Genomic DNA, 27,500 nt, shown 5'->3' with positions numbered 1-27,500 from the left:
TTGTTTTTGCAAAACCACAAACATCGTTGCTGGAATTTCATGTGGAAGTGCTTAAGGGGTTGAAAGTTAACACCTTTGTGCGCGGAGCAGTCTCACAGTTGCTGCTAAACAAAAGCCTCTTTGTAGCAGCTTTCTCGAAATGTTTTCTTAACATGTTCCAAGTAGTTTTAGGCAGGCAACTAAAGTAAACAAGATGTTACCATGATAAAAACACTTGTGAAAACATTACAGAGTGCACTTAGTAGTTTCTTTCACATAAGCTCGCCTTCATTTTCTTCAAAGTTAAATTCGCATAAAGCAGCTTCCTAGCGTCAGGGTAATAGRGGATGGCAGGATCTCTCCCAAGGTGCGTGCATCTCATTTAAAGGGTATCTGCGACTTTGAAACGACTGCACACATCCAAATCACAATCCAAAAGAAAGAAAGAAAGAAACCCTATTCTATCTTCTCCTTCAGCGCCTGCCCTGGGTACCTTGCGGAATAAACCACTCTCCCYCCAGCAGAAACTTCCTAAGCGAGCTGCTCTATAGGGGCATATACACGTGTGTTGAGCTGTGTATATACGGGTATAGATATTTTTCTATCTGTAACGGTCTTTAAGCATATGCAAATGAAATCAAGAATAGAGTCTYTTTTTTAAGGAAAGTCTGCGCGCTACTGATTGCTGCTTTCGTTGCAGCTTACGACGGGGATCCTAGTTAATGCACAAGGCACGGGTGCACCCTCCAGCCTTCACCTCGCCTCCTACAGCTCGGCAGAAGGCCGTCGGGATGCAGCAGTGCGACTGGACTCGGTTTTGGTTTTAGGCTCCGGACGATGCAGGGTGCTACTGTTTTACTAGGCTTAGCAGAGGCCCCTGCTGCTATCAGTTAGCTCTAACTGATATCACATCACATGATAACCAATAGCTGATAGATTAAACAAAACAACACTAAAACTGCAACTTATTTCAGAAAAAAAGCAGGGAAATAAATGTGTACAATAGACTGAGTATCTGCTGGTTCTGATAAGCATCCTCCTGTTGGCTGTGAGTGAAAGACAACTAGGATCGTTATTTGTACAGTATTTATCTTTGAAATCAAGGGCCCTGTGGTGTACCTCACCTTGGGAACAAACACTACAGAATGATCACAGAAGAGTGTCAAATCTCTGGTTTTGATTTACCAACAGTTATGCTATTTCTTCCTCAGGAGGAAAAGAAATGAACCATGTTTTAGACCTGTGAGTCCTTTTTTCTCCCTTAACTGCAGAATCATTTTATTGGCATACGGGGCTTTCATTCCACATATAACTCCTCTTTGCTTTTTCTAACAGGTCTTTTTATGGAGGTAAGTGAAATTAAGCAATGCTCGATTGATACACTGGCTGTATTTCACTTGGTAAGCAAGAGCTTTTCTCCTGAGGGGGCTGTCAGAAGATCTTCTTGGATTATATAAGTACCAGAAACAAAGTTAAAGCATCTACCGGTTATCTTTTCATTGAGTAATGAATTTTCATAAATGGCAATATAATTTAAGGACGGATGCTCCACAGGAGACTTGAACGCTACGGTATCATTTTATGGAGAAACGCTCACTTCCTCACAGTGTCAATAGGCTGCCCAGGGACATTCGTTTCTGCACTTGTTCTGGGTTAAATATCACGCCGAACAATGCGACTTTGTCTAGAGAAAGCTTCTTCCATTGTAGAATTTGGATAATGAGAAAATTTACACGAGTCAATGGGTTTAAGAAAGTCGCACAAAATTTTTCTGTTGAAAGGTTCTGATAGGGGGGAAAAGATGGATGCTTTGAAAGTGTAAATGATAAAAGAACTGAAATTTTGGAGCTGGGAGTAGATGGAGCCATTTCCTGCTGGGGAGTGGTTCCCATCCAGCCTAGGCTTGTAATGGTTTTCAGGCTATTTCTACCTCCTGGTCACTCACAGCATCTCCAGGTGAACCAGCAGACTTGGTCTACTCATTGAAACAACTCAAAAATATCAAAGGAAACCAATCTTGTCTCCACCCATGACCCGTGATATAAGGGCTGTATTTTCTACACATAACTGTGTCAAGTAGCGCACTGCTCCCCAAGTAGTCTTACTAAAACCAACAGACCTGCTATGGAACGGAGGATCCCGAGGGAAGGCAAGGAGGCATCTGCTGACCTTATATGACTACATGAGTTACTCCAGTATCTAATGCTATCACAGCACCTTCCCCTGATGTTAAATGTAATAAAAATTAGAATTGTTTTAAAGGTTTAAATGCTACAGTGTGGCATATGAATGTGAATGAGCTGGCAAGTATGGAGAGATTAGCATTTATTTCACTTAAGTGAACAACAGGATGAATTAAAAGAAATGAGGCCACCCTTCATGGAAATTTATGACTAGTAACTTCTTATTTTGTAATCCTCTTGTAATGAGAACCTTCTCATTACTGTGCCATTCCTTACTTGCAATCTATGTTTATAGTGGGACCAGTGCTGCTCCTCCTGAATTCAGGAGGATTTTGCCAGTGGTTTCAGTGGAAGCATAACCAGCCCATTTTGTTCTGAGAGCAAAAAACTATCTGCATGTCACCACCTAATAAACATCCTTTCACTTGCTATCTTCCTCTCCTCCCTTACCCCCCAAAAATCCAGGGAACTGCCCCAGAAAGACAAAACTGAGAGTTTTGCGACTAATTCTACTTATGCATCTTGAAGAATTCCACGTATTTACGTGGATTAACTTCAAGAGAGCACCACTGCAAAGGAGAGCAGAACGTGTCCCTTTGCGCACGTAAATCACAAACCGTGCTTGGGCAGACCTAACGAGAGAACAGCCAGGGCACTTCGGAATGAACATCAGTGCACACGGCAGGGTGTACCCGGCCCTACCAGAAGGGCACGACTACCTGGCCAACACATCCACGCTGCCGCGTGGACGCACGAGGCTGATATGCACAGCAGCCACGTGCAAGGTTTCGGAGCGCTGCCTCTCCTCCCCTGCGCTGGATGCTCGCATTACCACGTACCAGCCCGTAATGCGCTGTTCACGCAACGCGTACAACTGTGTTCTCTGGCAGCAAGGGAAGGTCTGCAGCAAACTGCAGGGGCCCAATTAATATAATTATAGTTTATTTTTAGGAGTGTAGACTTTGTTCATTAGTTACTTATTTGACATAAATTAAATTTCACATGATGCTCTGCAATTCTCTGTTCAATTACGGAGTTAATTTCAGACTAAGTTTCTAAATTAAAGTGAAATCAAGGTTAAACCAAGGTCATATTATTTACATTATCAATACTGCAACTTAAAAAATTATTTAAATAATAATTAAAAAAAAGCAGGCTGCAGAATTGCAAACGTTGTGTTTTATAGTAATACACTGTGCAAGACCACACTTTCCCCACAGGGATAATTTAATATCCCCTGCTAAAATGTTCTTGGGCCTGATCCAAAAGCCACTGAAGGTGAAGGGAATTTTCTGTTGACTTCAGTGGCCTTTGGATCAGGCCCACGGTTAGTGACAGCACACAAAATTTCGAGGCATGCTTCCTATACAATCCGAGAGCCAAAAAAACCATTCTTACTTTAGAAACGACTGGAAGTCTTCACAAACTGCTTCGCAGCCTGGCCATTTGCATACACCATGTCCATAGAGCGGATGGCTATGTGAGTGCTCCTCATGGGATAAACTGGAGGAAAGAAAGAGAGAAAGTGTTGTAACCGCAGCTCCTGCACCAAATTCACYGTCACAAACACCTACGGCGACAAACAGCAGATCCCGAAACACCCCTTACATTGCACGGTACCCAGCTGACTCTGCCTGTGGTTTCTCAAAACAGAATTAAATACCATTTGCAGTGAAGCACGTGTCATTCTTACTTAGCTATCCTCCTACATTTCATTCATTAATTAAAAGCTTTGTAAAGAATTTAAATTAACATGGATGGGGGAGAAATCATTTGACAGACCTGCTTAATATCCCACTTGGTATTTTGCTGAGAAATTTATGAACACTGCRTATTTACAATTCAACTTCATCAGGAAGAGATGTCATCTCCATACAGCAATGCATTCTTAAAACACAACACGACCAGGACCTAAGGCGTTCCACAGCACTATGAAAAGAAAAGCACCAAGTCTGCAGCCCGCACTTTCCCACCACGCTATCCATCCCTTTATTTTTCTTTGGTCTTACAGTTATTTTTTCTTTTTTTTTYTGCACAAGTATAGCTTWTATATATCCCAGTAAAAGATTCATCAGTGTTTTCAAATGTAAAATTCATCATAAAAAAGGAACCACATAATCGCAGAATTCTTCAGTACGAGGGGTGAGTGGGGGCTACTGGCCTCACTAAGATTTGGCAGAAATGTCAGAGTGCTTTCTGGCCACTAAAACCAAGGTTAAAGCCCAAATTCTGATGCACACGAAGGGGTTAATCCTTCAGCGGGATTCCAATCAATACGTAATGATTTGGCTGCACTGATCCAAGTCATGAGACGCTTTGATCCAGGCCATGTGGTGCTCGGGGAAATGTATCTGTTGCACTAACTGATGAACCATATTCTAAAATATCTTCTTTATTCAACTTCTGCATGGAAACTTCTTAAGTAAAGGAATTATTTTTGCAACAATTTCCATAACCTTAGATGACTTTAAACATAAAATGTCAAAATAATATTAAAATCTCTATTTTATGCTCACACACACATCTATTTTTCATAGCAATCTTTTTGCTAGAGTATGCCTGTGCCATATTACGAACTTCAAACATACACAAAGGATATGAACACATACCAGCATCTAGGTGTGGTTTTATGACTTATTTTAGCCTGGATTACAGGTAACGTTATGGATAAACACCTCTTTCTTGCCATTTTATGTTTATACACATGTGGAAATGCCATTTATTCTTGCTCTGTAATATTATCTGCCTGTGTACTGTAACAAAATTTTATTCTTGTATTATTTCTTAAGCACTGGATAGCAAGATCACTGTAGAACATACTCCTACGATGTTACCTCAAATACAAAGAAGCTGCATGATAAATTCCTGCCCAGATTCTGTCACTTTTGTGTTTAGGCCCAACAAGAATCTGAAGATAATTGAAAGCTATTTTTTCTTTAACTGCTCTTCAAGTAAAAAAAGTACAGACCTGCCTGTATTACAAGAAGGCGTACATAAATCTCATTTGTGATTTCATTAAAATTGTGGGTTTGATTGTTTCCAAGCAGTTCTTAAAGTAAACATGTATATATATACACACACATACAAACACATATACATATGCACACACGCATAGATATATGTGTGTATGTATACACACACACACACACAAAATCAGCAAGCTAGTTCCCTAAAAGGAAAAACAAACAAAATCACTTTTACAAAAGCTTCTTCTGCAAGTAAATACTACATTGGTTTAACTTAATCAGCTGAACATGTAAGCAGGGAGAAGTTCTGTATGATGAGTTTTTAGAAGAACAAAGGCTTTCCAATGCTTTCCTTGYAAAGAAATTAGAAAAAATGCTACACCACACATTTCATCAACTGAGAAACACAGGAGATGGTTGAAGGAACACTGCTCACTCAAGCCAGATCGGCTGAGGGCCAACTGCCCTCTATATGCGTCAGAAGAGAGTAATTGGGAAAACAACGGTGATCTAAGCCGAGCCTGCACCACGGTTCACCAAAACGCTGGTTTCCGCAGCAAAGGCGGTTTGCGGAGTTCCCTCCTCGGGCACCGCTCTGCAGCCCCCCTCGATAACGCTGCTCCAGCGGCTGGTGGGACTCAGTAAGCCGCTCTCCCTCTGGCAGGGAATAAATAAAAGCATGAGAAAGTAGTAATCGAGACTCCAGTAACGTCCATGAAGACCATGAGGGTTGTGATTTCAGTGTATTTAGCAGCACTCAAAAAAAAAATCCAGCGTATTCATTTACCCAGTGAACATCACGTACACCAAGAGGACAAGAGAAACACCACGTGCCCCAAAGCAAGGAGTAAGCCCTCTACGGCTCTTGAGCACTGTACATCCCACTACACTATCAACAGGTGTCACACGGCTGAACCCCCCAGCAGGGCTTTTTTTTGAGTTTCCTTGCAACAGCCTAAAGGCCATGGTCAAGCCAACAGAAAGCGTCCTACAGAGATTTGTATTTCTTAAATTCAAGTCCAAATCTACTTTCTTTCTAGGGATCTCATGCAAGACGACAAACCATGCAGGCCATGATACGCTGGTATTGTGGCCAAGGAGAATGACTGAATGACCAAGGGAGTATCCACGGTAAGCTGTCAATAACCAGAAAAGCTGGTGTTGACCATAAGCAGGAACTTAAAAGGTCATTTTCCTAACAAGATGCTAAGCACAACATACTTAACACCTATATATAGCTTCCACTGCCATTCAGCAAAGCCCAGCAACTTCTGAAAAGTTACTACAACCAGATACTTTTAAGAAGAAAAAAGCCCTCAGTGTTTAAAGAAAAAGACAGGCACTAGCAGCGGGCAGCTGGCCGTTTTGAAGTTAGTCATTCCCATCCCATTCTGAGGTCTTTCAGTAGTGCATTTTGGTGACCTTTATGTGTCAGTACCAGATTACTGCTATTTTAGCCATCCCAATTTTGAAGATACTATAGATTGTCACTTGTTCAGTGACAGATGCTTAAGAAGCACCTCAAAACACACACAAAGGGGTTTTATACAGAAGTGGATATAACGCAGAAAGGATTCAGACCATGCAAATGGATGGAGAATTCTGTTTTCTGTTAGCCGATCCAAACGCTCACTTTGTTTAAGCAAATAGAGGTAGAAAATGAAGATTTAAATCCAACACATAAGCAAACAACTTTGTGGGCACAATATAAACATGTATTTTTAATYGTTCAATAATATTTTGTCTATATGCTAGCACAGTTTCTAAAATCTGGATGCGTCCTTGGTCTCCCCGCCTAAGACGGTATTTCAGAAGACCAGAACATTGGGAAACACAAGCAAGTTTGGGGTCTCTTTGATTTCTAATGACACATTAGAGTAGGTGTTTGTTTCTGTCGCTCTCTCCTTCCCAAGGAAGCACGTTAATGGTTGAGTGTTGAAGATCTAGCACTAGTCAGTGGAAGTGATTTTTATAACAATAGGTAATTTTAAAAGTAATGAAAGGATAAACAAAGCGTTTTTCCCTCCGCAACATATATTGCTGCAGATTTCCAGAAGTACTGGAAGAAAACTCACCATCTCCTCCAACAATTCCTGTTGTCCTAAGCTTGTACTTACACAACGCAAGTCACTCACATCATTACAGCCAATTAACTTCTGGAAAGGATCTGCTCTGCTATGGTAGACTCACATTTTGGGACACAAAACCTCATATTATAGAGAAACTATGGACAGCTAAGCCCAAATGAGGAGCCAAAAGGGCAGGATATTCAAAAGAGAGACAGAAACATTGGAGATGTCAGGAAAAACAGTGACCAGCGCACTGGTAAGAAAGCTATTTGTGCTGCATGGTTTAATTCAACTCCTATCTACCGACCATGTGAAACTGGGCACCATGCTTTTAAATAGTGGCAAAGAAATAAATCACRGGTGAATACAAAAACCAAACTTACTACCTCAGTAATAATAATTCTGCCACACAGCGGACCATATTTTAAATAATCACGATGCTGAAATACTTCTTATTGCACTATATCTCTTCCACATCTGCCTTRGCCAATAATCGTTGCCAAAACACGGGGAGAAAGTCGGTGATGCAGAGAAGCATCCTTGATTTTCTAGWACAGTTAGGAAGCATCTGCTCATGTTTTAACAGTGTGGAGAACATGACTGAGCCACCTGCACGCTGAACTAAATCAATACCGTACCTCCTGCTCTCCTCCTGCAAGGGGTCTGAGCAGGGCCCCCATAGCAAGCAGAATGGCCTCTTTTTATTTATTTATTTATTTATTTATTTATTTATTTATTTATGCATGCTTTCCCAGGGGCAATGGGAAGTGAGTCCACCCAGCCCAGGCAGAAGGAGCCCACGGCTCGCCCGTCGCACCACCCTCGTCCCCACGCAGATCATGGAGCAGGTGAGGCAAAATGCCCCAATTTCAATCCCACGCACAAGGTCACGGGACACCACCGGGACCTGCGGCAGTGCCCCGTGTTCAGGACTGCCTGCCAAGGTCTAAAGCTAATCAAAACACACTGGAGAAGTAAGGCTGGTGAAAAGACCMAAAGTCTCCGAGCTGCAAACACTTACTCTATTTGATCCAAAATCGAAATGGAAACAGTATGCTYAAACCTTTGTGATTCCTCGGTCACCGGCAACAGGCAGCCACCTGTCCTCTAATGCACCTTGCTGCCTTCACGACAAAATCCAYTGCACAAAGATGTGTTTTGCAGTGGCGTTTCACTGGTGCAAACCCCTCTGACTTCACACTAGCATGGCTTAGCACAACTTTCCTCTCTATGCTGGGGAAAAAAAAATAATTCAAAGAGAGTATTAACCCATATATTTAAATGGCGCCAGTAACTGCTCAGAGAGCAGGACAATTTCCACTGCACCGGTGGATAAAGCTTGGCAGCAGGTCGGCAGCCTTCAGTAAGGGTGGCATTTGATGTGCATGGCCAGTGGCAGCTCTTCRCAGAGTACCTTGCCTGGCTTGCACATTTTTGGTTACTCTTTAAACCTGTCTTTCTTTACCTCCCCACTGCTTTAGGACCTAGGACTAAAAGCAGCTCATCAAGCCCTATTGGAAGTAGCAGGAGTCATGTATTACATTTTAAAGGACTACATCGATTTAAGATAAATCACGTAAAAACTGCAGCCTACAGGCTGAAATCCTGCCTCCAACCTGTGTGCTCTAACTTGTACGCTTACGTAACTAAAAATTAGAGAGATGTGGTATTGCTATTGTAACCCAAGGCCAGCAACGCGCCGGGGATCGCTGCCGGTTGTGCTTACGCTAGCTGGGGCGCTCTTCCTCCAAACCCCGCTGCACGGGGCAGCCCGGACCATTTGCAACAAGACAAGGAACAAATCTGGCTCGCGTTCCTCCTCTTTCCACCCTCCATCCCCACAGCCTGCTGCAAGAGTATAGCCAGACTGGATAATTATAATGATCATCTTCTGGTTTTAATCTACAAACTGATGTTTTGGATTAAAAAAAAAAAAAAATCTCAACACTCATCTCTCAGAGGACACTCTAAATGTACTATGTACTTCTTTAGTGGTCATCCTCCATTTTCAACCCTGCAACAAAACTGCCACGGGGCCTGGACAGCCCCTGCCCTACATAATTTCCTCAGGGAAACTGAATGTATTTCTAGACCACTCAAAAGAAGTGCCCATCGCCTCTCCCCCCCYCCCCCCCCCCAAAAAAAAGCAATATTGAATCCATCACTTATCTCAGGTGGAAGTTCCATTCCCGCACTTGAATTCACCAATAATGAGTTTCTCTACTACTTAAAAATCATCTTTTTTTATTTTATTTTATTTCAACCTTGTGCCTAGGTACTGCAGTGAAAAGTACATCAAATATACCTAGACACACATGATTTGAAATGCTGGATTTTAAATTCCAGCATTGCTAACTAATGAGAACAATTTTTTCCCTCTTCCTCTTTGTAGCATCACTTCATGTACTTACATACCATAATCACATCCTCCTAGAGCCTCTATTTTTTCAGGGTGTAGATCTTTAATTCCCTTTAATCTGTCTTCATAGCCTATTCCCTCCAACTCCTTTATCACCCTAGCTGTTCTCTTCTCTATTTGCTCCAGTTTCTCTTTATCCTTTCTGCCAGAGTGGCCAATTGTACATCACACTCTAATTGTGGTTCAACTGGTTTTGCATAATGTGTAACAGGAAAAAAAAAAAGACAGACTCAGATGCAACACACATGTTTATACCTCCCATGACGCATTTACCGCTTTAACTAAGACACGGGGCACAGAATGTCCCACCTTAATTTCGCAGCCCCTATTATGCCTCAGTCATTTCCCACGTAATTGATGCCGAGCAGCGGATGTGTCATTTCGAACACGCAGTTTGGAATTTTTATTTCCTATCTGGACTACTTTCTACTTATCCTTGTTAAATCTCATTTTATTCCTCTTTGAGCAGTCCTCTAATTTATTCAGATGAAAATGGACTGATTCAGTATCTTAGTTTAATTAGAAAGAAAAAATGTGATCCTACCACTTTCTTGTTTTTTTTCTTTTTTTTTTTTTTTTTTTTTTCTTCTTCCTGAATTTCAGCACAGCTATGCTGTTTTTCTTACACACCCTATTCTTATGGCGATTGCAAGGCTTTGGCCCCGATTCAGGAACGCTTTTAAGAAACGCTCAACTTTAAAAACACAGGATTAGACCTCGGACTTCACCGGGACCGAAGTGTAACGCTACAAACACGCACACACACTTTGTATAAAAGGTCTTGTTTGCCCACGCTGTTTTACTGTAATTTATATTCCGTTGTTACATTTAAATTTATAGGAAAAGAAAACCTGGCGAAACAGGATCTATTCTTGTTTAACAAAACGGTTGTATTCTGTTACGCTTGGAGCAGAGGCAAGTCCTCCACCTCGGGGCAGGCTGCTCGCACGCCCCGGGGCACGACTAACGCCGACGGCTCACGGCCGAAAGCGCCCCGTCCACCAAACGCTCCCGCAACACCACCACCACCCCCAAGAGAAAAAGAAAAAAGAAAAAGGTGCTGCTCTGCAAAACGCCCAGAAATATCGATTCTGGCGAATTACTGCTACGGAGGAGAAGCACCGCTAGAGCGTCGCTCGCCCTCCGAGGAGCGCTGCACCGCGCGCGTGCTGTAAAAAGCACGTGCCGCCGCAGGCGCCGCGCCGTCTACCGGTTTGTGTTTGCCACGAGCCGTAACAAATAGTCGCAGGAAAGCGGAAAAACACCRGGCAGCGGAACGCGAGGCGCCGGCGCAGCCGCAGACCCCGCTCCCGCGGGCGGCCCGCCGTGCCACGCCGGCGTCTCGCCGCCTGAACCGGGCGACGCGCAGGGGGGAAGAGAATTAAACAAAAATAATAATAATAAAAGGTAAAGAAGTGGGCTTGCGTGACGTACACGGCCCGCCAGCGTCGCTCGCTGCTTTGCGCCTCGTGCATTAATTCGCAGCGTGAACTCCGGCGCGGGTATTTCTCGCGCGCGAGGCTTCCTGCAGAGCTGCTGGGAGAGCCGGGACACGACCTGGGGTTGTTGCTATTATTATTCTTTTTTTTCCCCTCTTTCTCCCCCCTCCCCCCCCCCATAAATTGGATTCCACAATAAAACAAACAGCAGAACACAGGTTGCCGAGAGTTAAAATCTACTTTTTCCACTACATTGACCACGGCACCCACGGGCACAGCTACAACGTCTTTCCATGAACGGGACAGCTTGCCATATGGATGCAGACACCGAACAAGCTGTACAACTCCTGGCGACAAGTGCCTAGGGGACTGTCCTATATTAGCACCACCTGTGCCGGGGAAATTGCGCTCTGTGGATGAAGTGGTATTTAAGGACCCATCGTGATGTTATTTTTTGAGTACACACAAAAAGGAAAATTACAGTTAAAAGAATTCTCTGGCTAGCGTATCTGTTGCTCGGCTCCCGAGACCGTTTCCCGAAGGAACAGTTATCTCCTTTATTCACGCAGCCCGAACTGACAAGCTGCAACACATATTAGCAGCTTCCCCGTCTGGGCTTACACCATTGTTTTAATGAGAAGAATACACTTTATAATACACACATGCCTCTCCTCTTCACACAGAGGAGAAAATAAACCCCTACCCCCTCAAGAACACCAGCTATAAGGAAAAATAGCTGTTCGGATTGCACAAATGTTGGTAAGATCCAGGCAGCAAGGAGTAAATTTATTTTTTATTTGGGCTCCATCCCCTGGCCCTCAAACACGCACCAGGTACAGTCACGCATYGCATTAACAAATTATTTGATTTCAAACTGCACCTCACCACTTTGAAAATATAACCCTATCTGACCAATATAAAGGAGCTCCAGATTAGCTCAAGATGTTTGGGGGGTGGAGAGAAGGGAAGAGAGGTCTGAGCGGTACCTAGCTGCTCAACCAAGAGATTTCCTCCACTCCAAACTGGAAAAAAAAAGGGGGATGCCAAGAAAAAGAAAAGTAAAATAAATTGAATTAAAGAAAAACAGTTGTAAAGYGAATGTTACAACCTGGGAAAAATGATGTCATTTTATTGAAAATCTCGTTTTTTTCCATTAAACCATAGTGAAATGGATAAAGTTTATACAGTTTAATGGTGGAGTTCTACTTTAAATGCTACTCAATATCTTAGCAGTACAATATAACATGATATAACAGCTGTCATACTAACTGCTTGATTTTTATTGAACAGCAGAGAAAACAGTCACACAAAAATCACCTAACTTATCCTCTACTTTTACGGCATTTTCAAGGGTGTTTCTTTTCCACTCTCTGGCTGTGATACGTATGACAGAAAATAAACCAGCTCTTCATTAGCTCCCTGTTTAGCTCTTTAGGACAGCTAGATTTCCAGAGCAAAYGCCGAGGAAGGACAACTTGCACACAGGAGGAAATAAAAATACCAGGAATCYACGGTGCAGTAAAACAAAAACAGGTCACTTTTTAAGACTACTACATAAACACCTCTAATAAAAGAAGAGGGCAAAATTTTCATTGGACTTTAAGTATTTAGACAGGAATGTTTTAGTAAAAGTTTAACCGCGAAGTGTATGCAATTAACAGAAAGCCATCAGCTATTTCTCTGGTATGTAAGAATAGCATTAAGCTGTATTAAATGCATGTGTAAGTATCTCAGTTGCAAGAAAAGGGAGGAGATATGCAAAGCACTCAGATATCAAACAATGATCTGTCGGCCAGATGGAGGAATAAAACAATACATATGCTAAAATTTGGAAAAGTTCTGTTATGTGTCTGCCAAGGCTCACCCAATCTATTTTAAGTGCTTTTTGATGCATTAGCTTAGTGTTTGGACTTGTACGACTGATCATTATTACATGTGACCAGAAAGCAATGAACCGCCCGAGTTCGGGAGCGCTCTGATGTCAGGTCAGGTTCCCGAGGACTGCGAAGCGTCGGGCACAGCACCCTCGTTCAGCAAAGGGCCACGCGCTACAGCCAGCGGCTATGGACTGCTTAACTTTGCGTCATTTGCAGGGGGAAAAGATAAGCTAGAAGTGGTTTTCCAGGTTTAGTGGAACAGCTCTCTGAAACGCRTGATTTCATTAAAGAATCCAGCACAGACTGATGAGGAAGAGGTTTCGTGCGACTAATTTACCAGAGCGTTTCTCAAAAAAGTGACGGCGCTGGAAGACAGCGGGTGCAGAAACGCAGAGGACAACACACACCCAACTTTGTCAAAGAGCAGCAGGAAGGAGTGCTTCTTGAGGTTTAAAACCAGAGATACGCAACGATAGGTCTGAGTCACGATTTTTTCAAASCCGACTGCAGAGCAGTGCGGCTCAGGACGAGAGCGCGTGGAGAAAGCCATGGGGACTGCTGAGCCGCGAAGAGGGTGCCAGCTGGAGACGGCAGCAGGACGCTCCGAGCTGTGTCCGCGCGCAGTTACCGCGGGAGCGCACGGCTGCTTCCCGGCTCCGGCTGCCGCCGCCACCAGCGCTGCGGCCACCAGCTGAGGACCTTGAGACATCCTGCCGGCACTCGGTGCAACGAGAAACACAGCAACTACATTGAGAGTCTGACTGTTTACGCCCGAGTTTCAGCGACGTGGCTGCGCGACGGCGCGTCTACGCTTAGATAGTCTCCGCAATGCACTCAACCGCCCGGAGGCGAGCGAATTGCTCAGACTCATGTAGCGGGGATATCCGTGCAGCTACTGAACACAACCCGGCATGCCTACCCACACGGTTTTTCAACAACTTACTTTTTGAACGATTTTGGCTGAAACCAAGGCACTGAGGTAAGCCTGGCTGAATTCAGCCCTGTCTTGCAGCATGCCCTCCAAAGACCAGCTCCCCACCCCATCCCTTCAGCACTGTGAGCACTTCAGCTCACATTCTGAGGGGGGAAAATAAGAAAGAAAAGAAGAGAGAACCGAATATTGCTTTTTAAGCTAAGCCCAGCTCAGGTAGCTGCATAGCCCTAAAACCCCTCAAGCCAAACACAGGATCTACACCTGCCACAGCTACAGTGAGAAAGAACAGAAAACCATGGGTAGTGGGCAACCTAGTAACATTGGCTATCGCTCCTAAGGCTGTCCTAGCAATCTGTGAGAAAGGGTGTTGCAAGAAGAGTGTTTTTCTGAGGACTGCAATGCCTTCCAACGCTCAAAACATTTGGCAKGGAGAACATCTCCACTTTGCCCTTTCCTTGGGCTCAGCCACTCTACTGACCTTGGGAAGGGCAACGGCAAAGCAACAACCTGATGAGGAAGACGCCTTCCTCCTCCAACCCTTCCCCCACAAGTTTCTCTATTTGATCCACATACAGTGGAGGGGAATAGCATGCACCCAACAGGTAGAGGTCTCAAAGGACGTGGAGAGAGCCAGCATAGAGACAACTGCTCAAGCTTCATCTATGGCTACACAGAAGGTGAAAAGCTGTAACTCCACTCTCAAAGGTGGAAATACCTTCTGGGAGGAAATGTTACAGGAGAATCCCCCCTTTTTTTTTCTTTTCTTTTTTAAAGAAGTTGAGCTAAAATAATCTAACAAAACTCTGCTGCTGATGAAGTACATCAAGCAAGAACCAACAGCATGAAGCAACTGAGAGAAGCCGACATGGATGAGCAGATTTGATGCTGGCACCAGTACAGAATGAATGCCGAGKACTATGCAAAGATGCAGGCCAAGAGAGGATCAGGCCCTGGGAGCATATGGACTGTAGGCTGAACTGCTTCATCCAGAGCATTAATAATGGACCAAAATCTGCAATTCTTAATTTTGTGCTGAATCCCAATGCCCTCATCTAAGGGCCTTGCRATTCTGATGAAGGATCAGCTGGCATGTGAGATAACAACAGTCAAACACAATGCCTTAAGCCTAAACAGCAGAAAAATGGTCTACCACACCGTTCCTCTCATTTCCTTCCASAGCTTTCTCAAGACTCCTTCTTCCTGCAAAGCTAGCAAGAAAAAGGCATTTAAATATCCCCTTGTTTATTCCCTCTATTTTTCCTATGAGATGGCTGCTTCCTTACGTGGAAGGACACTAGCCAAGTAGGTAGGAAGGAGAATAAAGACATCAGAAGTCAAAAAYGGGATGCAGGATGGAGAAAGGTCTCTTGGACACACAGTCTTTACCTCCTGTCACAGCAAGCAAGTGGGCTCATAAGGCTCCCACCTGTGCCCTGCAGGAGAGGGGACCCATGCACATAAGCTCCCAGATGCCTGCAAATCTCACACTCCAGGTCCCGTTGGAATGATCTCTGTTCGCCCCAGAAGAGTGACGAATTCTGCTACACTTCGCTTTCCCAAACCTACACGTATCAGGAATATTCCTACACACACCGGTTTCAGGATGCACCAATGCTTGTCAAGTTATGAAGTTAGTAGTCGCCTGAGGTGACCACACATTGACCAGCTTTGTTTTGCTGTTCATCTTCACAAAATAACAAAGCTTTCTCTAAGTAAGCAATGGAACGATACAAAAAGTGGGTACCGCCCTTGATGTTTCTAAGCATGGCAGATGTACTTAACTGGCTCCAGTTGTTTATTTATCTACTTGTGTAGAAAAAATGCTTGTTACTGGAGAAACCCAAATGCTGATAAGATGATGAGAGGTTTGCATGCTGGTTGATGGTCTCACTTTCGCTTATCCTGAGTGAATACAAGTATCTATAACTAAACATTTCCCTTAGGGTACTGATGACTGAGGTATGTTTATTGCATTCAGTGAATTTATATATATAATCAGCACAATAAACATTATTAAATTGTCTGAGTAAAATCAAAGCATGAAACACACAGTCAGTGCTGAATTCTAATGATGCTGAATGCCCATGATTGCATAGGGAAAGGATCTTAACAAGCCTTGATTTGAGCTTTGGCATCCGCCTCACAAATCACACGAAATGTTCTCTCTTTAATAGTGCTGAATATTGATAAATGTCTCTGCACAGCACAACAGGGAAGTTGGTCTCTATTGGCAATCTTTACCAAAGTGTGTTTTTTCCTTCCCTACACTCAAGGGTTTACCCTGAATGATTTAATTATAATTTTCCTTGTGTAAGACAAATTAAAGAGGAGAGTAGGAGTGTCATGCCAAAGCAGATTATTTATCTCCTTAACAGATTGCCATGCACCAAACCCCAGAGCTGCTGCTGCCGCTACTTACAGAAAYCGGGCAAAATGTGGGACAAAAGCATAGAGGTAATATACATTTAAAGTCCAAACGAATGAAAGCATTAACCCATTATTTATAGCTGGAATTGTTCCATTCCTGTAAAAGCCATATACAGCGAGCACTTAAAACCCAGGAACAGTGCCGCGATCCCTGACCTGTGCCCATGAACGCAGGACGCCTCCTGCTTTTGAACGTATTTCATTCCCACTGAAGTCAACTGGATTTGGGTGACCACATCCCGGGGTGGCTCTGCTGCCTGCCTGCCACTCGCCGCTCGCCATAAAGTAGTAGTTTTTTGTCACTTGGCTGCGACTGTCACAGCCGCAAGTGGCCACCGCTGTTGTCGGTGTCGAACTGGTGCTGGATCTGCCCTCGCCGGCAGCCTGCAGAGGACTTGCGCCTTTCAGCACACCCCTGTGAGGCTGTGCTTTGGCACGGGCATGCTAACCAACCAATTACTGTATTTCTCCTGATATTTTAAAACCCTTGTTTATAACTAAAACGTGTTTTTACCCAACACGTTCAGCTCCTTTTACACAGGTGCTTATAATGTCAGCGAAATCAAGTGAATTGCTCCTGTTTTACACATCTTTAAGCAACCTCCGGATCTGACCTACGGGATCAGTAACCCCATAAAACACAGCATGAGCGATCCCAACGACATGTGCCAGAGATGACGACGATTATAGTAACTCCCACGTAACCAACCTGCATCCTGCAGCCCACTCCTGCTCCAAAGCCCAAGGGGCAGGGGGGAAAGCACAGCTTTACGGCACACCCTAAAAGTTAATGCTACCTGTATATGATTATTTATTGCTGCTGGGCAGTCATTATGATGTGGCTGTGGTTAACTGTTAGGACACTTACAGCTTTTACTACATGATTTTTATTGTTGTTTAAGTCTAAATAAATAGCTCCTGGTCGTATCAGACCAAAGCCAGCAGCAAATTCCACTGCTGCTGCACTCAATGTGCCCTGTCACCAGCCAAATTATTTTTAAGCTAGAGATACCTRCACTAACTCTTGCTGCACCGAAATGGCACCGGATGGAGTCCTGCGGGGCTCCCCGAGCCCAGAATAAGTTCCAGACTATGGAACGGCAGCACGATACGTTTCTTAAAGGAAATGCTATCCGCAAGCGGGCATGATTTGCCTTCTAGGCACTCTTCAGAGAGGTTCCTCTTCATCGCCAGGTGACAAATGCACAAAGTTCTACTCAAGTCTATCAGGAAAGAGATGAGGGAGCAGCAGCCCACGCATACAGCAACAACCTGCCCTGGCCAGCCGAAGCTGCAGGCTTGTGCGCCGGSATGCACAAGCAATGGATCCTTCCAGCAGCCCCATTTCACCTGAACTTGGGCTAGTTAGCCAGCTCCACAAACCCACTCATTCCACACACGTTCTCCTGAACAAGCTGGGCACAGAGACTACACTCCAGGTCTAGCCAAGTCATGCTGCAAACAGATCCATGTTATTTCTAATCTTTACCTTTGCTATCAAAAAGTAACTAAAACTGCACATACGCCAATGCCTCTTTTGCAAGCACTCTAAATTTCTGTCTTCCGCGCRCTTTCAAATATATATAGCACAGCTCCTCTTCTCTCACTGCTCACCATCAGCCTGAATGCCCTGACTACAGATAAAGAGGAAGTCAGTGCAACACATCTAAACAAGAGGAGTTTGTATGTCATATGAAATCCAGGCAGGCACCACGATGCCTGATGAGACTGCAACAAAACCCTTAAGTGCATCAGGAGGCATTCTTCGGTGTGTATTCTCCTGCTCTACTTACGGACAAAAACGTAATTCAATCACTGCAGCAAATGGACGGCATAAACCTTTCATGTACCACCAGAGCCAAGAGAAAGCAAAGTCCATAGCTCTCTTATTTGTATTCCTAAATATACTTAATTTTGTATTTTAATATTGAAGAGAACTTTGTAGATTTGTAAGCAAAGCATAACGACAAGCTTTAACAAGACACCTATCAATGCAACGACTGAGGATKTTAAGTCTTTTAAGCTAATGCAGTCTCAAACAATACTGTGGCATGTTTATGCCTTCCTAATTAATTTATTTGGAACTTTACTAATAAAAGCATATGTATCACCTTATTTGTAGAGCCTAATTGCCTTCGGGCCACAATTACGTGACAGCACTCAGACATACGGATTTCCAGTTCTCCTTGACAGTATACATAAAGCAAATTCTTACTTCAGAACAGATTCACGTTTCCACTGCGTTTCAAACTAAACAGCAACGGCATATTGTTTCCTTGATTAGATTGCCATTAGCAGACAGCACATGCATCTATTCAGTGAGAGAAGATCTATTTCATGGCATGGGTTTTTGTTTTATAAACTGAGTAAGAAAAACATAGATTAAAGRAAAAAAAATGTTGGAAAGTTGTAAACCCATCCTGTTCAGCTCTAGATGCAGTGAAAACAGAATTCAATTGTTTAAGGAACATCAAATTGTTTTTACGGATCCCATGCAAGTCTTCACGACAACCATGTCCTTGTCACTTCCATGCATTACAAATGTATACCCTAACGTTCTCCCATATGCCCTTGCAATGGATATAAAATAATACCTTACACATATAATATCTGAACAGCAAYGCTTCCAAACACCGGCTGTGCTGTTCTTTAAAATCCATCTACTCTGAACAGCGCTATTTTCTTAATATTAGAAAGATGTAAGAGGTATTTATRTAACTTCCCTATCAATCTACTTCCAGACCACCAGAAATATAAACTCTATGGCTTAAAAATTCCATTATCCTGTTTCTAATGAATGAAAGGAGGACAGGAAGCGAAAGCCATCAGCTTCCACAAAATCCAGCTTTCACTAGTGTCGATGCAGCGTTTCTAGGTGGGCAGGAGGCTCTCCTGAAGGCAGGGAAGTGCCACGCCGCTCGCGGGACGCGGACGCGGCTCGGGCCGGTCCGCAGCGCTCGCCCCGAGCGGGTTCCTCGGGCCCCAGGCTCCAAAACCCCGTTTTCCCGGGGAAGGGGAGCGGGAACGGCGGCCGGTTCCCGGGAAGGCCCGCGTCGGCGCGGGCGGCAGGCACGCCGCGGGACGCGCCGCAGCGGGAGCGGGGGCCGTGGAGAAACCCACCCAGGGGAAAGCGTCGCCCCGGCGAGGCAGACGGCCCCTGATTTAAGCCGCCACTTCAACAACRCGAGCGCAGCAAGTACAAATTATCTCAGACTTCCGGGAGCCAAACAACGCCGGTTATCTARTTTTATCCGTGCTTAAAAACACGCGCTTTGTTTCAGAGAAGAACTCAAGTGCAGCCTGTTTGGCGAAAGCAGGTAAATACAGGAAAAAAAAAAAAAAAAAGGTGACCACGTTACACTATAAGCCCTAAAATCTGACCGAAACGCGGGATGCTTTGGGGCAAAACGGCTAGAATCGACCAACCGATCTCCTCTCGCCTCTAGCCTGAAACCCCAACGCRCACCAAGAGCGACACCGAAAGCCTTGAAACCCCTTACACCCGACACACTTTCCTCCAATTATTCAACGCGCTTTTAATTAGCGAGCGGCGCCCGTCGGTCCAATTAAGGAGCCACCAAGAGGTGGAGAAAAGGACCAAGCTCTGCCCAGCGAGGACTCCCCAGCGACGGGGAGCCGGGCGGCCGAAGACGCGGCGGAGGCATGAGGCTTCCTCTGAGCTTTTCCTCGCCAGCACCTACCTCTCCCGTTTCGGAGTGTGGACCGACAGCTGTCCGTTAGTCGAGGCGTGCGGGTTTATTATTAAGGAGGTCTTGGAGGGCGCCGAGGAGGAGACGCAGGTGGTGGAGAGGTCGAGGCTGCTGTGGTTGTTGGTGGCCGCCTCCTCCGCCGGGTGCGAGCTTGTCACTTCCTTCCAGAGCTGCTGCAGCTCCGCTGGAATCATGCCTGAGACAAACAAATTGGATAATTAAATCAATTAACAGCTAATTCGGCCATCTTCAAACAGTAATTAAACCAGAGAGTCGGTAAACAAAGCCCAGCGTTCGCTCCGTGCGCGCGCRTGGGTGCGCGCACGCATGCGTGCACGCGTCGCTATCGCTTTTTTAATAACTAAAAGCTAACGCTGAGCATTTCCGGCCTCCTGCTAAATTTTCCGGCGCCCGACCTTACAGCGCCTGTTACAGGAGGAATCCCCCGGGCGGGGGCCGGGSATCGGCGCCCCGCGACGCCCCGCCACGTCCTGCTAATCGCTACGACTTTGGGCGATTTTCGTCTCCGGCGGCGGCTGGGGTGCAGGGGGGGAACGACGCTTGCAGAGCCCCTGTGCAAGCACAAATCCCACCGAGTTCACCRGCAAACCTGACAGCAAGGGCAACCGAGGGCTCGGCTGCAGGCATCCAGARAAATTCCCTTTCGATATGTATTTTAAGGAATTCTATGTTGTTGTTAAAAGGAAAGAAGGTCTTAGGAAAAAAAYATATTCAGCTGTATTATTGTGACAACATGAACCACAATATGACTAATTTTGTGCTTAAGTTTTAAATGATGACAAATACCTTTGTTATTAAATACAGTTTTTATTAATCACTTTTAGACATAAATTATGAATTCATATTGTCTTCCTGAAATGCTTTTCAAATTTTAACAGTCAAATTGATTATACTATGATTATTTCATTAACACACCTATCTTTCTCATTAATTTTGGTTTCTCAAACCGCTCACTTAATTGATGGATGTGTCTACCGAAAAACTGTGTAACTTTCTATACAAGTAACACTATTATTACTGTCATTTCTTAGCTGGTTGCTAATGAGCCATTCAAAAGTAAAACGCAAACATAAAATAAGCTTCAAGAAATCAAGAACTTTGGGGGTTAGCCATGTCAAAATGGACACGAGGCTTAGGACGTGCCCGCAGCATTCAGTAAATATCCCCAGTGAAAAACGCTGCAAACTCCAGCGGGCCAAATTCAAGCCCGGCCCGGGGGCTCTGCACGCCACCGGGACGCGGCCTCCCCGCTCAGAGCCTCGGGACAAAAACGAGGTTTGTGACATGACCAAACAAGTGAAATTCTCTAACTGAAGACTAACTCGATGCTCTTTCAGCAGTCCATGGGAAAACATAAGCAGCGGAGATGAATCGCTTAAAAAAAAAAAAAAAAAAGCCAGTGTTGATGTGTTTTTAAAGAGGCTTCTCGCAAGTGTGCTTGGAGATTATTTGGCTGACTGTTCACTGTTTCAGTGTGTTGCAACACTGGAGCGATCCTAAGGAAACCTGCCATTTTCTGAGTGAACGGCAGTAGCTCAAATGGGCACATATCTCACCAAACCTGAGGTATTGAGGAGGAAAAAAAAATGGAAGGAAAAAAAAAGAGCAGTATGCATTATATTCATTTGAAACACATAATAAAAAATGCCAAGGTCTAAATTTAATTTATTTTTGTCATTTAGAATACAATGGATAGATAATCATCTCAACGTGATCAGCCAAACATCTTTACTTTGCTAAACTGTTAAAGATTTTAATTATGCTAGCTTTGGAGAGCACTGGTCTAATGAGGCGATAGACTCCAGAGAATCTAAGTGGTTAAGAACTGTGAAATGAGTCTGATAGGATTTTTTTATATTCACCGTGGATCGTTTGCATATCAAAGAGGAGTAAATTATTGCACGACAGACCAATAACCTTCCCCGCCTTTCCGAGAGTAGCGCTAACAAAAACAGTTGGTCTGCGCTAACAGTTCATTCCAAAAAAATAATAAAAAAAAAAGCTAAAATGCTTCAGTATCCACAATTAATATACGGTACAAAAGAGGCTTCAGTTTATACATTAAGTGATCAGATATTCGTAGGACACCTCCATCTCGCTAAAGCCACGCCATCTTTTCCTCCACGAGAACCAAACGCCAATTAAATGTTGATGGATTCTGTCCCACGTGAGCGTTTAGTTATTAGACACATTCAATTATTACTTCTCCCCTGAAATTAAACCTCCGAGCAAACGAAACAAAGGCGGCGGCAGGCAGCGCGCRCGCCTGCGGCCTGCTCCGCTGCGGCGGGGCTATTATTTTCAAACACCTTGCGGAGTGACAGCGCGGGACGTATTTTTAGCTAACACGCTTGACAGCGCTGTCKGCGCGCTAACAACTACCTGCGAGCGCCGCTGACCCTTCCGCCACTGTTTACTCCACCGAAACAATAGTGAATAGACTCGTCTGCTGCTGATAACACACTGATAGGCGAGCATGTGAGTCGACACCTATTTTTATTTTTGAGAATAAGCAAACAGGGAAAGAATAACCTCCTTTTTTTTTTTTCTTTGCCACCAACCCCTATCTGTATTTCAAGATGAGTTTTTTGTTTGTTTGTTTGTTTTTTTTTTGTTTTTTCGCTAGGGAACTGTTAGCASTCTGCTTTCCTTGCTCTTCTCCCCTGCTCTCCCTTCCCAGGCACTTTTGGATTTACCAATGCTTTATCTGAAGATAAAGCATGTAGGTGTTACAGCTAGCAAAATACACGTATATAATATGCATAGGGCTCTGCAGAACCTCTAAAAGAGGAGAGGTTCCTGCCAGCTTAATATACAACTCACATTAGCACTAGTGAGAACTACACCATATATTGAAAGAGAAATAAAAAGCATCAAACTTGTGAAAAAAACGCTGTGCRTAAGAAGGATATCAGGTTGGATGACATTAGCGTTAACTGCGGTGCTCTATACACAAATGTGCCCGCACCCAACCAGACATTTAAAAATGACCACATCACTGACATCACTTGATTAAAAAAGATTAAAAAAGCCCTCTCCTCCTTCCCCAAATCCAGCTCATTTAAAGTAACTCTGCAGAGAATTCTTAACTAGACTGGCAGTTGAAAGGTATGCTCATTACTCATCAGGCAAAACGGTTAAATAAAATAATAGAACAAATGGTAAAAGCAAGTCAAACAGATCCATGAACACTCGCAATAAATTATGTAATTCACTGTTTAACAGTTTGATTTTAATAGTGAGAGCTAAATTTTAAGTCAGATTCCCAGAACCGCAGTGCAATTATCTGTGATCACTATCGCTTGTGCTGCAACTGCCTAAGTGCAAATAACAGGACTTAGACCTGTAACTGCCTAATCTAGGGGAACTATCAGGCAACTGGATGCCTCGGTCCTATTATTTTCACTCACTAGTGATCTGAAGTGTGATTTGCAGTTTCATTTTAGAGATACGAAAGAACTAGCTCTGGCAGCTCAGAATACTGCTGAAATGTGGTTTATTTTTAAATTGCTACTGTGTTCAGATGCAAAATCTAGATTATAGATGTGTCTAAATACAAAACAGCAGAGATTACAAAAATATAACATTAAAGGATGTGCTATTTTGTGTAAGACAATAGGCGAGCACTGAAACTAAAATACAGCTTTAAACAATGTATTAGTTCTAAAACCATAACAAAAAAAGACTTAAAAAGTGGCATTTTCTCCTTAGAAACACTTATTACTATTACAGATGCTTAAGGATAAAAAGCAAAATGCTTTTAACTGAATTCATAGCCACATTTCCTAGAGGACTGGATTTTTTTTACATACAGGTTTACAGTATTTGTCCAAGTCTAGCAGACTGTTCTGAAAACAAAAGGGGATGATAAATATATATATATATATATATATATATATATATATATATATATTTTAAAAAAAATAAGAAGTGTCCATCACCAATTATTTTAAACTATAGCCTGGCTCTTCATTGCATTTTTCAGGACAACTAGTCCCCTTCATTATGAAAGAAAATGTAGGCAGAGGTTTAAAAAATGTATGTTGTGGGGACAGGTGACAGATTACTGCTCACGGAACTCAATTTCCCAACCCCAGGTATCGCCGGCTCGGAGACAAACCGAGCTGCTCAACCTCTTTGTGTCCTTGTACCTCCATACCCAGGTGACCACGTTCAAGCGAGCAGAAAGTTGATTTAAACCTCGTAACGACATCAGTTTTAAGCCGTCGTCTCTCCGACGGAAAAAGAACCCGGCGCGGCGCCCCGCTCCTCCCGTCGCTCCTTCCTCCGTCCCCGCGCCCCGGCGCTCCGAGGCGGGCGGGCTCGCGCCGGCGCCGTCTCCGGCACCGCTGCGGTTGCGACGGCGCGGCTCCCGCGTGCCGGCCGCATCCATCACGGCGGCGGCCACGCACCGCCGCGCTCGCCTCTCTCGCGAGGCTGCCCGCCGCCCTCCTCCGGACGGCTTAGCCGAGGCGCCGTACGCCGAACCTCACCGAGCGAGCCCCGCGCGGCAGAGCGGCCCGTACGAAAAGCCCCGGTGCCTTCCTGCCCGGACTCGCTGCACGCCTGCGCCCCAACCGGCGGCAACCTCCACTGCGAGGTTTAGCAGCCCTCGGGATGCTTTGAAGAACCCGAACATTCGGCCAACTCAAGTTGCTGAGGTGGGTGTTTAAATTTAATCACGGAGGGGAAGGGAAGGAAAAGGCAAGAGTATTYGGAAATACCAGCATCACAGGTTAACAGGCCTGGCTGTCCCTGTGCCATGCCACTTTGAGCAGTCTGAGCTTGGCCAAAAGYGTCCCAAGGCTTGTAGATGAACCCAGTGTGCGTGTGTGGGGGGGAACCCCGTACCATAAGGGAGGAGAGGGAATAAAAAAAACTCTACTTTTTAACCAAAAGCATTGCAATAAAAAGAAAAAAAACTAGGTTGTGATCATCGCCAAAAGTACTGCAGTATAGTAAGTAGTATCTCCTTGCTGAGTGCAAGAGTAGAAGACAGACGTAGGAAGATCTAATACTCAACAATGCCCGTGTTCAACTCCTTTAATATTAAGTGGAGTTAATCCCGATTTGCCTCAGTGCGGAGGGAAGAATGGAGCTATAACACGTACGGGCAGTGGAACGAAGGACTCAAACGCGCAGGGAGAGGAGACATCGCCACCTTTCCCTTTCAGCTGCAGGAAAGGGCAATCAAATCTCTACAGTGCCACAGCACACGGATCAGAGCTCTTCCTCACTTGACTTCTTGCCAAGGATGAACACGAAAGGGCCAAAAAAAATGTACTTAAAAAAAAGAAAAGAAAAGAAAAAAGGAAAAGCTGCTCTTGCACTATCTTTAGCCATGATCCCAGCACCAAAAATCTATTAAGAAGCCTCCCGTGAAGAGTTTCAAGCCTGGATTAACAGCACCAGCAGCTTCACRCCCAGCAGACTGGATGTACCTGTGCAAACTGAAAACTGAATCCAGATTCCAAACCATCTGTCTCCCGCTGGCTACAGCGGTCCRTGATTTCAGGGCTGTCCTCCTCAGAGCTCTCTCTTTAACGTCCACCCTGCCGTGGTGCTGTCTCCCCCAGCACCCCCGGACCCCTCACGTACCTTGCGCAAGGGGCTGCAGAGGCAGAGTGGGCTGGCCAGGCTGGATCGTTAGCAGACCTTGACGCTGCAAAGACAGGAGGTGCTGCTGCTGCAACTGCTGCATCTGCAGGAGCTGCTGCTGAAAGGCCAACTGCTGCGTAGCCACCTGCTGTTGCTGGGGCTGGAAAACAAGAAAACAACAACAAAAATAACGCACGTTTGTCAATACGGAGCAAAGCATTAACAGGGGATTTAAAGGGCTCCTCATCRCAACACGATTCCAACCTAGGATCGTTGTCACCCAGTACAAAGAAAGGACAGTGAGCAAGGTCCTGGCCACGTGGCATCAAAGACCTCAAGGCACCTTGGGGTCCTGGCGTTAACCATGGGGCTGCAGTCGATTTCCACCCATGGTAATTATATTCATCCTACCTAAATCCCTCCTGCAATTCCAATTAAACATTTATGGAGCAGTCTCGGTCTCTGCTACCATGCTATCACRGTGCACGTGGTCTTGCTTTTCCCAAAGTGGCCGTGTTTCGGTGGTGAGCAAAGCAAACTCTGCTGGCCGCTGCTGAAGTCGGGGGTAATTCTCCGAGTTAGCGAACACATGTAATGTGAGAATCACACCACAAAACCACGTTACACTTGGAGGTAATGAAAAATAATCCTGCATCRTGCTTGCTCTGCTCATGCAAGGACTGTCTCAACTATTACGGGAGAACGACTGGTTTAATTTATAGTATTTTATACTCACTCTCTCCTATTCATCCATCAAGCAACAGTATTTTCTGTTATGTTCGGAATTACTCTGTGCTGTATTTAAGGCTGCTACTTCTGCACTTTGAAATTTTTAATTATTCTCACTATAAAGAAGACTGAGCTGCTTTGCTCCACAGGGATGGGAACCTTGAACCTTCGAGGTATAAAAGAACATGTTGCTTCTCTCACTACCGTACCCGGAGAAGCTTTTAACTACTCTGTTTATCACTTCTGACATAAATAAATGAGAAAAAATCAGACCTTTGAAGAAGAAAAACTTCATCTAATATTGTTAATTAGCCATGACAAACGATGAAATAACATTGTAAATCTTTCATAGAAACAGCCACTAGATTTTAATTACACACATTCATAATTTAGCAAACAACATCTTACTTGAATGTGAGTGTTTAATACGTACAGTACTCCAGGCTTCAGAGTCCTTAATTTTGCTCAGTTACGGAAGCCTCTAGGTTTTGCTTCCATGCTCATCTTGTATTTTATTTGCTTTGTTCTTTAAAATCCATGAAAGGCTTTGCATTTTGATAAATATCTTTTTATTTATTGTACAATGACAGGAGGAAAACTTTTGTTGTGTAAAACATCAATACATCATGCCAGTGTTTAGCAGTTCCTTGTGCTAGCCAAAAAAAATTAATGTAGATTTCCTTAGTAATTATCTGAGTGATAGAAAGATAATACAGTGCAGTAGTACAATAAATAGAAGGAAATTATCTAATATCCCTAATCTGCTAGGAATCATATCAAGGTGGAGGTCTTATACACATTATGGCCAACAATTATGGAAAGAAAATTAACTCTTACTAAACTACGCCGACACGCACTTTCACAGATAAATCACGGATTGCAAGCTTTTCCTCTCCCTTCCGTGACAGCGGTGCAGAAGATCACACGCCTGATTCTCTCACGGGTGCAAAGCAGCAAAACCCCACCAAAGCCACTGGAGCGAGGCTGACTTACTGCAGCCGAGGACGCGGGGGGCCCCCGCCTGCGACGAGGGCGCCCAGCAGCCTCCCGGATTTGATTCGCCCCATTCGGGTGCTGAACGCGCAGCTTGGATCACGGCAGAGACGGAGGAGCAAGCACGAGAGAACAGGCCCTGTCAGGCTGAACTTC

General features: G+C 44.4%; 1 protein-coding gene across 3 annotated transcripts in view; it reads right to left on the bottom strand.

The window, feature by feature from the left end:
* FOXP1 (forkhead box P1) overlaps positions 1-27,500 on the bottom strand; it is a 336,874-nt gene that overhangs the window by 38,908 nt on the left and 270,466 nt on the right. For all 3 annotated transcript variants that reach the window (XM_085300061.1, XM_085300062.1, XM_085300063.1), the window contains exons 8-10: positions 25,623-25,782; positions 19,995-20,199; positions 3,561-3,665 (exon numbers count right to left, since the gene is read on the bottom strand). In XM_085300061.1, the coding sequence (XP_085156187.1) occupies positions 3,561-3,665; positions 19,995-20,199; positions 25,623-25,782 (470 nt within the window). The remainder of the gene's footprint in view (positions 1-3,560; positions 3,666-19,994; positions 20,200-25,622; positions 25,783-27,500) is intronic.

The sequence above is a fragment of the Rhea americana genome, unplaced genomic scaffold (genome assembly GCF_003343005.1).
Source record: "Rhea americana isolate MKP2758 unplaced genomic scaffold, rheAme1 scaffold_16, whole genome shotgun sequence".
Classification (NCBI taxonomy): Eukaryota; Metazoa; Chordata; class Aves; order Rheiformes; family Rheidae; genus Rhea; species Rhea americana.
This window is presented reverse-complemented; position numbering and strand designations above follow the sequence as displayed.